This window comes from Bombus terrestris, chromosome 9 (genome assembly GCF_910591885.1).
Source record: "Bombus terrestris chromosome 9, iyBomTerr1.2, whole genome shotgun sequence".
Taxonomy (NCBI): domain Eukaryota; kingdom Metazoa; phylum Arthropoda; class Insecta; order Hymenoptera; family Apidae; genus Bombus; species Bombus terrestris.
In genome coordinates, this window is record NC_063277.1 from 13,147,793 (window position 1) to 13,164,783 (window position 16,991).

The 16,991-nt window shown below is 36.3% G+C and overlaps 3 protein-coding genes and 1 long non-coding RNA gene across 4 annotated transcripts; all 4 read right to left on the reverse strand.

The window, feature by feature from the left end:
- Nucleotides 1-61: 61 nt before the first annotated feature.
- On the reverse strand, nt 62-4,273 carry LOC125385620 (hydrocephalus-inducing protein homolog). Its single transcript, XM_048408480.1, has 14 exons — nt 4,157-4,273; nt 3,843-4,058; nt 3,502-3,700; nt 3,244-3,382; nt 2,771-2,898; nt 2,485-2,686; nt 2,238-2,424; nt 2,032-2,156; nt 1,640-1,733; nt 1,320-1,543; nt 1,141-1,235; nt 435-649; nt 234-336; nt 62-96 (listed from the first exon to the last, which is right to left on the reverse strand). Exons 1-14 carry the CDS (start codon nt 4,271-4,273, stop codon nt 62-64), a joined length of 2,079 nt encoding a protein of 692 aa, XP_048264437.1.
- A 716-nt stretch (nt 4,274-4,989) lies between these two features.
- Nucleotides 4,990-5,636, reverse strand: LOC105666058 (small proline-rich protein 2B-like). Its single transcript, XM_012311949.3, has 2 exons — nt 5,491-5,636; nt 4,990-5,383 (listed from the first exon to the last, which is right to left on the reverse strand). The coding sequence occupies exons 1-2, from the start codon at nt 5,556-5,558 to the stop codon at nt 5,014-5,016; spliced, it is 438 nt and encodes a 145-aa protein (XP_012167339.2). The 5' UTR covers nt 5,559-5,636; the 3' UTR covers nt 4,990-5,013.
- Nucleotides 5,637-6,084: 448 nt separating this feature from the next.
- LOC105666057 (putative uncharacterized protein DDB_G0271606) lies at nt 6,085-10,594 on the reverse strand. Its single transcript, XM_020864563.2, has 3 exons — nt 10,584-10,594; nt 9,789-10,248; nt 6,085-9,199 (listed from the first exon to the last, which is right to left on the reverse strand). Exons 1-3 carry the CDS (start codon nt 10,592-10,594, stop codon nt 6,314-6,316), a joined length of 3,357 nt encoding a protein of 1,118 aa, XP_020720222.2. The 3' UTR covers nt 6,085-6,313.
- Nucleotides 10,595-11,086: 492 nt separating this feature from the next.
- On the reverse strand, nt 11,087-13,539 carry LOC110119567. Its single transcript, XR_002308040.2, has 5 exons — nt 13,016-13,539; nt 12,656-12,786; nt 12,272-12,476; nt 12,055-12,180; nt 11,087-11,972 (listed from the first exon to the last, which is right to left on the reverse strand). It is a non-coding gene; the product is annotated as an uncharacterized LOC110119567 (long non-coding RNA).
- Nucleotides 13,540-16,991: the final 3,452 nt, after the last annotated feature.

Below are 16,991 nucleotides of genomic sequence, written 5' to 3' on the forward strand. Positions count from 1 at the left end.
AAGAAACCGAAATTGAAAGAAACGAACGAAGAGGAAAAGCATCTAATAAACATAACTACGCTCAGTGCTGTTGATGATTGTCCATCCCAACGATACCTGTTGTGGTATGAAATAAAAATAGCCATCCAAATCGGAAGTATTCTCCACGGCGAAGGATCGCGAATAAGGAAAATTGGTGAAGCAAAATTGAATGGTGATTTCTCGCGGCACGATCGATAACGAAGCCACTTTACCGCAGAATTTCACTGGCAAGGTGACAGGATCCGAATCAGAGTCCCACATGTCGACCTGAATAGTCGTCTGACCGACACGCGCGATATTGGCGGTGTAAATGACCTGTAAATCGTTAGAATCTGTTTCATAATCCCCGTTAAATCAGTCAATCTGACTTGTCAATTGTTAATTATAAACGATCGAAGAAAGGGATTGTTTACTTTGATTTTCATCGAACCATGAGCAGCCACCACTCCTTCCTGTGGGGCAACTTGGAATTCTCGCGGTTTGCTCGGAAAACTTGGCTTCGTTTGAGCTTTCGCGTAGTCCTCGTGCAGCAATGGAACCTGATCTCCGTCGTTCAGCACGGTTATGGTGAAAGCTACAGGTATCAGGGCTAGGTTGTTCAAGTACACGTCTTGTCTAGTGCTGAATCCTATGAACAACATAATCGTTTAACTGTTTTTGTCCTTATCAGCCGTTCTTGTCAATTTTTCATCGAATATTTCTAGTATATCTATTGAAGAATTTTCTAACATCTTATTCGAAGAATCATAAAAATACAGAGAGGAAAATATTTAACGAATCTCTAAGATTCTATATTCTATATCGACGGTTTGCTAGAAGAGTGACACATCGTTGACATTTTTGGAAACGCTAACTCTGAGCTATTTATTAAGGGAATGATGTCATAATTACCTAATAAAATTATACCATTTTGCAAGAACGATATCGAATCCCCCGAAATCTATTAACTAAATTGTGAAAGAAAAAGATTGCTCGTTCGTCAAATAGTTGACTAATTAATAATTTTCTACTTCGAACTTTTATTTCAAACTTTTCATTTCCTAAAAATGTACTTTCCTTAATTATGTCATTCTTCCGTCAAATCGACGATATGTTTCTCCGTTCGCTCTTTTTCTCTACCTAATAGAATCATTTCGCTAAGCATACCGAGGGCTGTTGTGCCGAAATCGAGGCTCTCCTTGTCAAAGTGCAAAGTAGGGCATATAATACATCCCCTGTAAGACAAGAAAGTGACGTATCGTCAAAAGGAACATCGTCTTCCGAACGATTTCTCCCTATTCTTCGATCGTACAACGTACTTGATATGCAAGCTGAGCACCTCGAGGCTCTCTTTCACCACGAAATCGACCCTCTCCACGAAATCGCCCTTACGATTCGACGAGAACGATAAATTGAAAGATTTATGCTCGTCTGGTTGTAACTTAAGACTGACAGGTGTCACGTCGATCGTTCCGCCGAAATCGGTTGGTTTTGCCCTGTAAATCAACGTGCCGGGTATGTGCCCTTTGTTCGCCGCTATTATCTGAAACGATGGCATCGTTTGTTTCAACAATTTCTGATTTAATTCCAGCTTTTTCAGGTGCAATTAATACGAGCCGAGAGGTAGGGTAGATTATACCTCGTAATTGTGCACCGAACACATGTAGATGTTCTCCAAACTGATCGTGAGAACGTTCAAGCGGAAAACCGGTCCTTTGCCTGTTCCATAAAGACTATAATAGAAGAGCAGAATTTAGTGTATAACTTTTACAATCATTTGAACAATCTCCTGTCAACTGGCCTTTTTTATTTTCCTTTTTTATTTCTATTTCTGTCCTTATGTCGTGATACTTTATTTTATTATATTCCTTGTTACGTTTATGTTATGCTGTTATTAGTTTATTTACAACCGATGTAACAAAGAGTATTTATCTCGCGGATATCAACGAATCGGTATTATTATTATTATTATATGTTATTATTAAAATGTTATTGGTATTACAATATTTTAGAAAATTATACTTGTCTTACGTCAGTGGTATTCTATCTTCGCGACCAGTCACTTCTAGATAGGCAGTACTGGTCACCTCGCCGACTTCCAGCGCACGAAAGAAAACTGTTACATCGGTAGACGATTGTGGCCAAATTTCAGCTTCCTAACAGATATTCGCCAGTAGTCATTTATCGAATAAACGTAAATGGCACGTAAATTGTTGTTTAGAATCGAAAGAACTCGCCTCTGGTGCAAACATAAAACAAATATGATTATACTGAAAGGTTTCTTTCGTCAGAGACTCTAGCTCGTCCGTGTAGATACGTTGATAAACCAACTGATGGATATCAGGGGTGCACACGTTATAATGAACGAGGTCCACGCAACGATTAAGCTCGCTCTCATAAACCAGATGGAACAATTTCTTATAACTGCGGCAAAGTTGTTATTTTTCACTCTGCCATTATCTTCGTGATGATCGTTTTACTTACTGTTCTCTTCGCTCGTTATCCGCCTCGATGCTCTCAAGCTGCATCCACTTGTACTTGACGATATAATTGCTCCTGTTGTGGATCGTGAGAATCTTACTTCTTGATAGACCCAAGAAAGTATCTTCCATTCTGATGCTGCCTCTATCGATTCGAACGGGACAATTCTCTGTGGAGCATCGAAGTTCTATTCGCAGTTTCTCTTCTAAAAAGAAAAAAAAAAGAAAAAAGAAATAGGGCAATATCGGTACTTATCTAATCTTTCGTTTTGCCCTAGTTCTTTAAATACCAGTTTCATATTCGAGAAAAAGATTTCCTTCGAAATCGCCAGCCTTCTTAGACAGAAAGTGTATAGTGAACTGAAGCGATTCTTCTTCTTCCATTCTACCCTTCGATGGCTCGATCCAGAAGCAAGGACTGCAATTTGTTGCAATTACTTTTACCATTACATCATAATATTATATACGTATGTAAATTAATGAGGCTTTCCGTCGCCCATGACTCTTTGAGTTAATTAACTTTGATCCATAAGATCGCCTAAGCTCTTACAACCTCCTCCTCCCACGTTCTTGTAACTCAAAATTCCTTGTCTCGATTAAAATAATACTAAACTTTCACTGCAAATGTGACATTTTTTTGTATTCGATGACACATGTATTTATGTCTCCGGCTGTTAAACTAATATATTTTATTCTTCCTATAGAACTAATGATGGATGAATTTTATCTCGTATATGAAATGAATGAAACGTAAATTAATTACTTGTCAGTGTAAAGGGTGAAAACAGTTGAGGCACCTCCGATGTTGCGTACAAATATCGTTTTCGACGAGGGGATCTTCACGCCTGTCAGTGGTACTTCGATTCGATCAGGGAAGTCCAAAATTCCTCTCGCATTGATCGCTATCGATGTCATTGTATGTTTAAATTGTTCAATGTTCTACTTTCATCTAGAATCGACCTCGACACGAGAAGTCGAAAAGGAATTGCTCGGAAGATATTAATGGTTCCCAAAATCTCACCTACGACTGGTACTATCAGATCTCCGCTATCAGTCGCGAATTTCAATTGATAATGGTAGTCTTGGTTCCTGTCAGGCATGAACTTCACTCGATAGGAATTGGAAATACCTGGCGCAAGCATCGTCAAGTAACTGCTTCCACAGAAATCCACGGAAAAGAAAGGATCAGGCTCGTAAGAGCTTCTCAAATATCTTGGTACCTACGATTCAGGAATAATCGAACGAATCTTATGATTCTTAATTTTAATTTTATTAGCAAAAGAAACGTAACATCGATCGAATCCTTGAAAATAGTTTTATGGCGATCTAATCGAGTTTTTCGTTATAAGAGCTTAAAATTACCGCTGACACGTTTCGAACGGTCACTGTCACACTCAAGGAGATTCCAGGAGTGAACTGTTGAAATACGATAATACTAGGGCTGACTTCGAAATTGGAAGCCTCAAGTTCCATACACAATGGTAAATTGAATCTATTCTTCCATTTCAAAATATATTGCGTCATCTCGTCCGTTGTCATTAACATTTGTTTCATGTATTCTGATGGGCGGGCGGTATACTGAAAATATTCAATTGAATCAAATCTTGATCAAAATAATTAATAGGATAGTATTCCTTGATAGTCATCGCAATGTAAATTTTGTAAAATTTGCCAACCTCTTCCGCGTCTTCGTCTTCTTTATATTGCGACTTACGAATCAAGCAGTTTACGATCTGCGTCGTATTAAATTTCTGAGGACCTCTCCATATATTTGTTTGATCGTCCTCGTTCATTTTTTCCTCGATATTTAAAATAATCTTCCTCTCGCGAATGATACTCGATTTGAAAATTCAGTAATCGCTCGTACATATGAATGTCAATAATCAATTGTTCCAGTTCACGCTACTATCGATAATCGAAATTCAAATATTACATCCGTCCTTATCTTGATCATTTTATATACTCCTCGTTGAAGACAAACTTCACAAATTTTTTAATTAAGATTTAACTAGATCAGGAAGCGGCGAATCATGTCACCACTTGACGCTCCAGCCCTAATATCGTGGATGATATATAGATTGCGTTGGCTGATACGTCAAGCAGCTCTTTGGAGAGTTAATCCAAAATTAGTCAAAGTTTAACCGTCTGCGGAACAGCAGTTCTCAAACTTTGCCTACTTTACCTAATCGTCTCCTGCTTTTAATCACATTAGAAATTCACTTTGCACTCCTTCTAATATAACGGAAGGTAATGACGTTGACATTGTTCCTTTTGCACAAGATCCTCCATTTACTTCATAAAATAATAAATATCGTCGAGAGACATTTACGATCACATTTATTTCCATGAAACGTCCATAAGTATAGTGTACAACTCCGACAATTGGACTTATCGAAATCCCTCTCTAATATTGCACAAAAATTTCAGGTATACGCGACAATTTTTCTCTCGTAAAGTATCAATTCTCGATTCACTATTATTAACACTATTAACACTATTATTGGCTTGAATAATAAATTGTTAACGATGTTAATTAACAGCATGGATAGGGGTTGCAGGGTGGGACTGTGCAACAAGGCGATGGGCAATAAGGTACGGTGGTGCAAACTGATGGAGGACGACAAATTTTGTCGAGCATTTCGACGCAAAGTTTACGACGTATTCGTGTACAAGGTGGAGAAAGAGGAGATTCTGGAGGGTAGCCGACTGCCTTGGCGTAGGCTTTTAAGCAGCACAACGCAGGTGCTCGACAACCAGGAGGTTGAGGAGGTGGTGGAGAACAAGGCATTTTTGATATGCAACAAGGATCGCAATCTTCCTGATAACAGCACATTCCTGGACAAGGTCCTCGTGGACAGCCTAGAGGCGGGCATCTGACGTTGCATACTTCCGGTTCGGGTTTTCTACAAAAATCATTCATTCGAGATTATCGAATGATTGAAATTACTTTTTTATTTCATTATTTCTGTATTTTTTATTTTTTAAGAGGAATTTTTTAGAAAAGACCAACCGGCATCCGATCTCGTCAATTATTTCGAGCATCTCGTCCATGTAATTGCGGTACTTGCAGGGATCCATATTTGTTGCAGGATTAATTCACCGAGAATTTCATATATTTTTTGTTAATAAAGCGATGAATTTTTATGTGAACGTTAAATTTAGTGCGTTTTACTGTGAAATGGAAAGAAACAAAAGCAGAATCGAACAGTATCGATACGATATTATGCGATCAACTTCAGCCACGGGTAATAGGACAATAATGACGTTTTCAAGGGTTACGTTTTACAATTAGAAATTATTTGACACGAGAAGAAAACCACTTTGTCGGTGAAAGGCATTCTATTGGCAGACGGCAATTTGCTGATGAGGACGAAACGGCGTAGGAATGGCACAAACAATAGGAAGAAGAGAAGAAAGGCAGCGGTTCTAGCAACGAGGATGTGCTTGACGTTGAAAGGGAACAACTATCCAGGATGAATGTCGAAACGCTCCTGGATATCTTCGTTGCTATTCGATTCGACAGCTACTGTGCAACGCTGCCTATTACTTTCCCAAACTTTTCTTCTCCTCTCATTATAGAAACACAATCGATCGTAAAAGTAATAAGACATTTTATTCTGAGAAATCATAAAAATCTAAACCACGTCCCTTGAAATTGATCAGATCAACGATCTGTTTCGTTCAAAGCACCTGGTTCGTCATAAAACAATTAAAAAGGTCGCATGTACAAAATCACAAATATAATAAACGCTCATCTAAAAATTCACAAAGCACATATCAAACAAAACGGGATTATAAAACAAAAATAAAAGAATCTCAAAAAGTTCGTATTACTAGTACATCATCGGGGGTTGCACGTGTCTGTTTGCAATCAGAGTTTCTGGTGCCACGATCTGCTGATTAGGCAAGTAGTCCTGCTTTCTCGCCAAATATCTCACACCCCCGATGGTCCTGGATTCGTGAATATCCGGTTGGCTGTAATACACCTTTTCAGGTAGCATCTTATCCTCCATTGCCATTTGTCCATTCATCGAACCATTCATATTTCCACTAGCGTCGCCACCAGCATGATGGAAGCTTCCCTTATTTTGTTCTATCCTCTGGCTCGATCCGACATCGCCTTCGCCATTGTTCCTCCCTAAATTCTTCGTGTTTTGATAATACTGTTGCATCTGTTGATAGTGCTGAGGATAATTTCCATCGAACTTAAACGGCATCACGTTTCCACGATTTACCATTAGATTTCTCTCGGCGTAAGGAACGAGACTCATCGAATTCTGATCTGGTAACTGTTGTTGGACGATCAATTGTGGCTGATCCATGGCTACGGTGCCATTTTCTCTTTCGGCTTGCACGCTGTAGTAATTATTTGGAATATTTGATTTCTGTCTGGGATATTCTTTCAAATATTCCTGTTCAATCTTCCTCTGGTTTAGTAATCGTTGAGACGGAGGATTGTTCGTATTCCTCGAGTTCGCCAAGCCATTTGCAGACACTTTGTTAGCAGGTGGCGGTAAAATAGACGTGATCAAACGACGCTGAAACTCTGTTTCTGCCTCGGTGCGATCTTGCAATCCGTTCAGCTTTATTACATTCATCTTCTTAGGAGCCAAATTAGCCAGATATTCTAGTCCTCTTCTAGTTTCCATCGGCAATCTTTCATTCTCCAGCAGCTCCTTCGCCGCTGCTGGATCCTGCAATCCGTTATTTCGCCTCTGTGGCCGAATGTCGTTTTTATATTGACGCATTTTTAACAAACTACACGGCTCCGTAGACTGACTGGAAGATTGGACTTGTTCTTGATTTTCTTGAAGAATAGGCTGATAAAACTGCTGATATTGTTGCAATTGAGGTTGATTATAGTACTGCTGATGAGATTGTTGGTGAACATACTGACTCTGTGGCATATTTTGTTGATAATTCATAGATTTCATCGGATCGTTCACATTGCCAGATACTGGAACAGTGTAAAGTTGGGAATGCATGTTATTCGTGTAATTCTGTAAAGCCCTCTGTTGCTGCTGCCAATTAGCCTGTTGCTGTTGCCAGTGCTGATGGTACTGCTGATTCGCACTCTGAACAGGAACCTGGACAAGAACTTGCTGACTAGACATTTGGCCCATCATCTGCTGTTGTTGTTGCTGTTGTTGTTGCTGTTGTTGTTGCAGCTGTTGTTGCTGCTGATGTTGTTGTTGCTGTTGCATCATCTCCATTTCCCGAGCTTCCTGTTCCCTTCTTCGTTGTTCCTGTATTTTCTCAATTTGCAGATAGGATAATCTCGTAGGCGTCAAATGAATCATCCATTCAGGCTTTTCATCTTCCTGTTTTTTTTTGCGATTCTTCACTACCAGCTTTGTTCCTTCCGGAAATTCTCCTTGTTGTTGTAAAACCTCCACGTACTCTAATAGCTTTCGTTGCTCGTTCAGTAACATCTCGAACTGTCTTTGCATGATCTCCAAAGGTACTCCTTGCTGCTTCATAGTGGCCAACAATTTTTCCTGATCGCGAATCATAGCGACAGTAAACTTCAAAGGCTTCTTTCTTCCAGTTTGTTCTTTTGAATGACTGTCTTGGGATTGCTGGGGATTGAACTGCTGAGTAGGAACCATTTGTTGATTGGGATTCGTCTGTTGATTAGTTCCTGGCTGATTATAGGCCATCAGACCTTGTTGTCTTTGTACAATCGCGTTTCCCTGTACAGGATTTCTACACAACTGCTGATACTGATGCATAGGATGTTGCTGATGTACAGAGTGTTGCAGTTGCACAGGCTGTTGCTGATGTACAGAGTGTTGCAGTTGCACAGGCTGTTGCTGATATTGAGGCATCAATTGCTGTTGTTGATTCTGTAGTCTACAGAGTGCCTGGTTACCGTTTACCACGTCAATGTTGTAAGATTTCAATTGGGCCTTAATGCTGGAATGTTCAGCCATCTGATTATTGCTGTTCCATCCATTTTGTACATTCATCGCGCAATCCAAATTCCTATGATTCGGTTGACTTGATCCAATCATTCTTGAATTTTTTAATTGACTGGTCGCTACATCTTGAGGGGAAGTCATTCCTTGACCAGGAAAATAGCTTCCAAGCTGCTGAGGATTATAATTCGCAGGAGCTATTTGGCCTCCTACTTGCTGTTGATTCCCCATCATCTGCGTTTGATAATTGTTAGCCCTCTGCTGCATCTGTTGCTGCTGTACCATGTTCTGCTGCAGATGCTGATAAATCTGCTGAGGATTCTGAAAATTCGTGTGCGGTAAAACGGGACTACGCGAAGGACACTGATTCAGATGATCAACGTTAGGTGAGTTTAATGTAACAGGATCCATAGGATTCAGCAAGTTAGGCTGTACTTTGCCCAGCATTGCTCGTCTGTAAACCATTGCATTTCGGCCTCCTACCGGTTGTTTCTCGTAATCGACTTCATCAACATTCGTCTGATCCTCATTTTTTATTTTTCCTTGATTCATAACCAAAACGTTTGAAACCTGCTGTATGCCTGGTTGCGACGTCGCTGTAACTTCAGGCAGATTGGAGGAAATCGCCTGGTTATTCTTCCGTGGAGAATACTCTCGCGAACCGTAGGGCACAAAAGGACGATGGGATTGAGCGTTTGAAACTTGTTGAGGCAGCGTACTCTCCGAGTGCGGATTCATCTGACCGATCTGATGGATCGCCTGCTGAGGCACAACCTGTTGCTGACTCACACTTTGCACGCCCTACGAAACGATTAATTTGTACTTTAATGGGTCCAAGTTGGACTATTTGAAGATTGGATTTGAACTGGAAATACTGTTCGTGGCCAGGAAGTTGGATAGCAGAAGCAATACGAGTCTCGTCGGTTATAACATAATAAGATTAAACAAACGATCATTCCCTGGCGGAATCAGATTCTCAATTGTTCGTATTTCACTTTTACGCTCGTTTTGGTAAACGAAAAGCATTTGTTGCGTTTGTAATATAAAATCCTTTATGAGACACGATTGACCCGATTAAAATGAAAAAAGCGAAAGTTAAAATAAAAGGTATCCGAATAAGGATAAAAAGACCTTTAAAGAAATTTAAGGGGATAAAAGAACTTTAAATGGTACAGTAACGTCATATTCCTCGATCAAAGTCTCCGTAGCGAGATTGATAAAATTAAAAGGAAGAAGGCAAAGTTAATAAAACATTCTCATGGTAGGATATTCGGACAATCAAAAGCTTCAAATATAATAGAATGACTTCACTTTCATCTATCGGTCCCTGTATGAAAAAATTGATAAAACTAGAAAGAAAAAAATAAAAATTAATAAAATATCGACTTACCTGTGGCTGTCGATGTTGATGAACATGATGCGTGACCGCTGTAGCGTCACCTTGGCCAGTGTCGCGACATTGCTCAGGATGTCCAGCCACGTACACGATTCCACATTCTCGAGGATCTTGCTGTGCGATTAAAGCACCTATTGGTTTGGGAGAAAAAGGCGGAGGACTTTCCAACTTTTTAATTTTCTCCGCGGGGAAATACTTGAGTCTCGGCGAGGAACAAGACCTAGACTCTTTGCATCTGTCTTGAGAGCTAAACCTTGTCTTCGGCATAGAAACGTCCACGGCTTCGTTGATCAGTTTTGAAGGATCGTTCGAATCGATGAGATCGTGCGTAGATGGTAATTTCTCGGTTTTAAAAAATTTTTGTTGCACGGTATTCGGTTTCGCGTGCAAACTCATTGTGCTTGGCCGTCTGGACGATGCTTTCTGCCTGATGTTTCTATCTACTGAAGCTTTCCTGTAAGAAGCGACTTGTATCTCTTGATACAAATAATACGACAAAGTGGCGAAAGAATGGCAATCAAAAGCAGAAATCAATCGTCATTTCATCGTCGCACATTTTACTTTTTAGATAGAAGGGACTGTTGGAAAACGAAGCTCGTAATGTTCTTCCGTAATTTTATGACAGATTTAAATAGTAAAGTAACCACTCTTAAATATTAAAAAAAAACTTCTGGTATAAAAAGACAGAGTTTATAAGATTGATTAATGGAAAAGAAGAAAATATTAACCCCTAATTTAGCGTGATCTGTTCTCGAATTGAAGAAAAATAAGGGACTTTAAAAGTGGTACCTTTTGTTCATTTTCGTTCGAAATTTTGCGAGAGTAATGGGAATATCTAGTGGAACATCATCTGTGATAAGCCAGGTAATTTTCTAGCTCGGATTTTGCATCACCGCCGAGGAAAATGGGAAACTCTGACAGCGAGATGTCAGTCCAGGTTTGAAAGTAAGCTGTGTTGTCATGGATACAGCTTAATGGTTCGTTCTTGATTTCAAATTTATATCTAACTGAAGCGAGCCACACACCAGTAAAACCGATCAACAGTATTGAGGTTAATCATTTGATTTCTTTTTAATTAAGCACTTATCGTGTGTCCTCGTAATGAAGAAAGATGTTATTACAGATTGGGCAGAAATGAACTTGTTCAGTTTGACTTCCGAGCGCTTCAAATATAAAACACATAAATAACTTCCTGCTGATTTTTTTTAATAAACGAGAAAAAAGAAATAAATATTTCTTGTAAATGAATGCCACTTAAATACTTTTACAATTTTTTATTATATGTTGTTTACATTATTGTGTATTTCTTAGATTTCCGTATTTTTCTTTGCGGCTACTGATAATGACAATAGATCGTGATATAACTTCGAAATTTTTATCTCGAACGTGATACGATAAAATCAGTCATCCCGTTGTCGCAACCGTACCAAAACCTTGACAACGTGACTTGATTCATAAAAAAAAATCACAGTAAAAAATGAATGGTACCTGTTTTCTATTGCGATCAACATTATCAAATGCTGAAGTACATCGTAATCACGTTCGTTTGTTTAACGATGATATCGAAGAATGAATATATTGCTAAACCGTATTGAAAAATATGCAAGCAAATTCACCCCGTGACCTTTCACTTTGCAAACGCACTTATTTTTAAGGGGGAGAAAAATACATGCCTGTGCAATGTAAATGTAGCTTGCGTGGGACGAATTGCAGTTGATTTAAGATCATGTAAAACTGAAAATTGGGAATAACGGATAAACATTTCTCTCGATGAAATCTCGAACTCTATCACAAGAATAATCCTCGTTATTTTAATAATTCGTCATTCTAATGAACAACCTAACAAGGTGGCGTCTAAATCGGTAAGTCACTTAAATTCTTGGTAATTCTTAATTCGGTTGCGATGATCATCGAATTCCTCAATTGAGAAATAAAAGTTTGTTGGAAGACGCATTCGAGTACAGTTCAATCCGAGATTACAAGCAATCGGGATCTCTTCGTCGTAAGTTTTGTGCCACTTCCGAGACAGTAAATCGATCATAATTAGGAACTTGTGTCTTAATTCGTTTTACCTGATCAGGATTTCTTCAACGTTGAAACAGTTCCATGTATCTTATATTTTTATCTTAACTCGCAAATTTTCTTTGAAAATTATATCTCTCTGTACCTGATATTTTCCTTTAAAAAAGGACAAAAACGTTATCTTCCGATACTGCTGTAGTTAGATTTAACTGAGTCAACAAAATATTTCAAAAATCACCTATTTTCGTATGAAAAGTCAAATCCACGTATATATTCGTCGTTCTCGTTAGATCTCACACGCCTAACTGTCAGATCCGAAGAAACCTTCCAACTCTTGCCTGCAGTTAACAGGGGGGATGAGACACTGCACAAAGAAAACCATAGCGTTGAACGTCAATTATACATTCGCTTTCCTGAGCATCGTTCAAAAGTGAATGGTATTATGGCGAACTGACGGCAAACTGCACGACAAGGGGAGCAAGGCGGCGGAGTAGGCGGTGGACAGGGCATACAGGGGACCATTTTCTTGGTGCAAACGAACGCCACAGTTGGACAGGGCGGTGGACAGGGTGGCGGTGGTGGTGTACACGCAACGATAACCTTTGGTGGGCAAGGAATGGCGCAACAAGGTGGACAAGGGGTACAAGGCCGTAGGTAAACCTAATTTCGACGTGAGTTATTAAGTTAGCTCCGTGAAAACAAGCTACGTAAAGGACTTAATAGATTTGCGTTGCTGTTACACGTTGTTCTTTGAAATTCTTGTAACGACGATAAAACAGAGAAAGAATAAAAATTTGATTTGTCTCGTATTTTTATTTTTATAATTTGTTGGAACTCACTGTTGTTTTAGTTGGCTGAGGTGGGCAACGGGGTGGGCAAGGTGGTCTGCATAAAATAGTGGGTGGAGGGCAAGGTGGGGGGGAGCAGCATGGACTACAGCAAGATCGGCAGGACATATTTCCGAAACAACCTTCGTACGAAAAAATGATACTATAGTTTAGATAAATAAATTTAACACAATCTTATTTATACTTATCATGTTTGAAATAAAACTGTGAAGTAAGAAAAGTAATGGTTGATTAAAGTTCTATATTTTACGAATTTGAGTCCTCTGTGATCTCTTGTCGAATTCGAATTATCTAAATTCTATTTTAGACCGCGTTACAAAGTCGATTAAATGTTAATAAGAGAGACTTTACTTGATTACGCTACGGCATTAACGGGATACGAGCTGATTACGAGGAGTTAAGTCGATATTTCCATGCGATGTCCGTGAGTCTGCATATTATCGTCGATCCCCTGACGATGGACCAGGCCCAATCTAACGAGAAACGGCGGCATTGGCGTGGTTCGACGTCTATTTCGGACCACTTGAAATTTTGTCGATGGACGAACGAGAAGCCTAAACGGTGTGACGTATTATTTGCTTGTTTAGTTTGCCGGTTGCCCAGGCGATCTGGTCTTTCTTTTGTCAGCCAGTCGTTCTATTCTTTTTCAGCGGGAAAATAGCATGTAAAATCACGGCTATTCGACCTTATTTCTCGTAACGATAATTCTGTGAAAAAATTTCATGCTTACGCTTAATTGATACTTCCGTAATCTGCATGCGTATATTAACATTATTAATATCAATTAAATTAAACGATTCCTAATGGCTACTATCGCAACTAATTATAAAATCAGATTCGAAATAATTCAAGATGATATATTGATATTAATTTAAGGAAAGGAAACAAAAGAAAGAGAAAACGAAAAGGAAGTAAAAAGAAGGAAAAAAACATAGGGAAAGTTAAAAGGCAGAAAAAGAGAGACAGAGGAGGATGACAAGAAAGGGGTGAAAAAAGGAAAGACGAGAAGGGAAAAGAGAAAGGATAGCATCGCAAGTACGAGATCGTTCACGTGAACTGTTATTCGTTTACCTCGAGCTGCAACTTAATGCAGTCTCTCTGAAGTATAAGGACCGTTCGGAAAAAACCAGGATAGGTGCGTAGACTGGGAGGAGAAATGAGTGTTTTCTTCACGAAATTCTATTACAGACTGACTATTGGAAAAATAATTGAAGTTAGACATATTGCTGGCGATGGGTAATCGAATTACCTCGCTTTTCTCGAGATGGAAAGAGTAGAGAGAATAAATAATTGGTGAGGGTATATGCCAAAGAGGGAAAAGGTTCAACTTCTACGAAATAGTCCACAGGTAAAAAGATAATAAAACATCCTGAGTTTAAGGAAAGAAAGGGAAGGTACAGTAAGGCCGGGGCTAGCGTTAGATCGACGCTGCGTTGCGTGGCCTGTGTTGTAGAAATGTACGCACACGCGAGCACTGCGGCAAATTTAGTTGTGTGACACGCTGTGTGAATGCATTTCTACAACGCAGGCCACGCAACACAGCGTCGTCGGTTCAACACTCGCGTAGCCCTGGCCTAATTCCAAAAAATCCAAGTCGTTGAGGTTTCCTTGGTTATAAACGGTCGCTAATTACTTAACCAGTTAACTGGGCAATTTGATTTTAGAAATCTCTGACAGGGTTAGGCCGTGGAATGCGTAAATGAATACAAGCGACGACGAATATACACGTCGAACAAAAGCTTTATTTCGGTACGTTTGACGTGTATTCTCGTCAAACGCAGTTAAACGGTGAAATTATTTTTAAAGATTCGATAACTTTATCATCTTGCTGATGCGCTACAACAGATAGAAAAGCTGTCAAAGGAGGAATTTCCTTATTGCTAAGTATCTATCTTTGCTTCTGCTCCATTAGAGTTAATGCAGTAATTAGCTAATGTATATTAAGTAACGTGATGTAATTAACTATGCATAGCATCTTCGATAGAAGATGAGAAGCAATTACAGTTGCACTTCACGAAGAATGTGATCAACAAGCGGTCGGCTGTGAATTAGATTCAGAAGATGAGAAAGAAATACGCGATACAAACTATGGTATAGTCACTTTCTAGTGTTTTTGGATGAGAGGGAGAAGCTGACAAAGTGTCGCTTTAAAAGATTTATCACGCATCTCCGATGCACATTTTCAACCAAGGAAAGAAGCTGAAAGAAGAAGAAAATGTTTTCTTAAACCCCAGATGATATCCGCCTGAAAAATAAAACAACCAGTTCGGGAAAGTGAAGGCCACAGTTTTAAATTCCTCGCAGTGTCTAGAAAGGAAAATGTATTTCCACGTTAAAATTATTCAGTTAAACAATGTGAAATTAACGAAAGACCAAATGCAAGCGATTAAAATTAGAATCTCTAGAGTAGAATTTTCAAATTTAAATATTCAAATTTTCAAATTTTCAAATTTTTAAATTTTCAAATTTGAATTTTTAAATTTGAATTTTCAAATTTGAATTTTCAAATTTGACTTTTTAAATTTGAATTTTCAATTTGAATTTTTAAATTTGAATTTTCAAATTTGAATTTTCAAATTTTCAAATTTAAATTTTCAAATTTGAATTTTTAAATTTGAATTTTCAATTTGAATTTTTAAATTTTCAAATTTGAATTTTCAAATTTGAATTTTCAAATTTTCAAATTTTCAAATTTGAATTTTCAAATTTGAATTTTCAAATTTGAATTTTCAAATTTTCAAATTTAAATTTTCAAACTTGAATTTATAAATTTGAATTTTCAAATTCGAATTTTCAAACTTAAATTTTCAAATTTGAATTTTTAAAGTTGAATTTTCAAATTTGAATTTTTAAATTTGAATTTTCAAATTTGAATTTTTAAATTTGAAAATTTGAAAATTCAAATTTGAAAATTTGAAAATTCAAATTTGAAAATTTGAAAATTCAAATTTGAAAATTCAAATTTGAAACTTCAAATTTGAAAATTCAAATTTGAAAATTCAAATTTGAAAATTTGAAAATTCAAATTTAAAAATTCAAATTTGAGAATTTAAATTTGAAAATTTGAAAATTCAAATTTGAATATTCAAATTTGAAAATTCAATTTTGAAAATTCAAATTTGAAAATTCAAATTTGAAAATTCAAATTTGAAAATTCAAATTTGAAAATTCAAATTTGAAAATTTGAAAATTCAAATTTGAAAATTCAAATTTGAAAATTCAAATTTGAAAATTTGAAAATTCAAATTTGAATATTTGAAAATTCAAAATTGAAAATTCAAATTTGAAAATTTGAAAATTCAAATTTGAAAATTCCAATTTGAAAATTCAAATTCGAAAATTCAAATTTAAAAATTCAAATTTGAAAATTCAAATTTGAAAATTCAAATTTGAAAATTTGAAAATCTAAATTTGAAAATTTGAAAATTCAAATTTGAAAATTCAAATTTGAAAATTAAAATTTAAAAATTTGAAAATTTGAATTTGAAAATTAGAAAATTCAAATTTGAAAATTTGAAAATTCAAATTTGAAAATTTGAAAATTCAAATTTGAAAATTTGAAAATTCAAATTTAAAAATTCAAATTTGAGAATTAAAATTTGAAAATTTGAAAATTCAAATTTGAATATTCAAATATGAAAATTCAAACTTGAAAATTCAAATTTGAAAATTTGGAAATTCAAATTTGAAAATTCAAATTTGAACATTCAAATTTGAAAATTTGAAAATTCAAATTTGAAAATTCAAATTTGAAAATTCAAATTTGAAAATTTGAAAATTCAAATTTAAAAATTCAAATTTGAGAATTTAAATTTGAAAATTTGAAAATTCAAATTTGAATATTCAAATTTGAAAATTCAATTTTGAAAATTCAAATTTGAAAATTCAAATTTGAAAATTCAAATTTGAAAATTCAAATTTGAAAATTCAAATTTGAAAATTTGAAAATTCAAATTTGAAAATTCAAATTTGAAAATTCAAATTTGAAAATTTGAAAATTCAAATTTGAATATTTGAAAATTCAAAATTGAAAATTCAAATTTGAAAATTTGAAAATTCAAATTTGAAAATTCCAATTTGAAAATTCAAATTCGAAAATTCAAATTTAAAAATTCAAATTTGAAAATTCAAATTTGAAAATTCAAATTTGAAAATTTGAAAATCTAAATTTGAAAATTTGAAAATTCAAATTTGAAAATTCAAATTTGAAAATTAAAATTTAAAAATTTGAAAATTTGAATTTGAAAATTAGAAAATTCAAATTTGAAAATTTGAAAATTCAAATTTGAAAATTTGAAAATTCAAATTTGAAAATTTGAAAATTCAA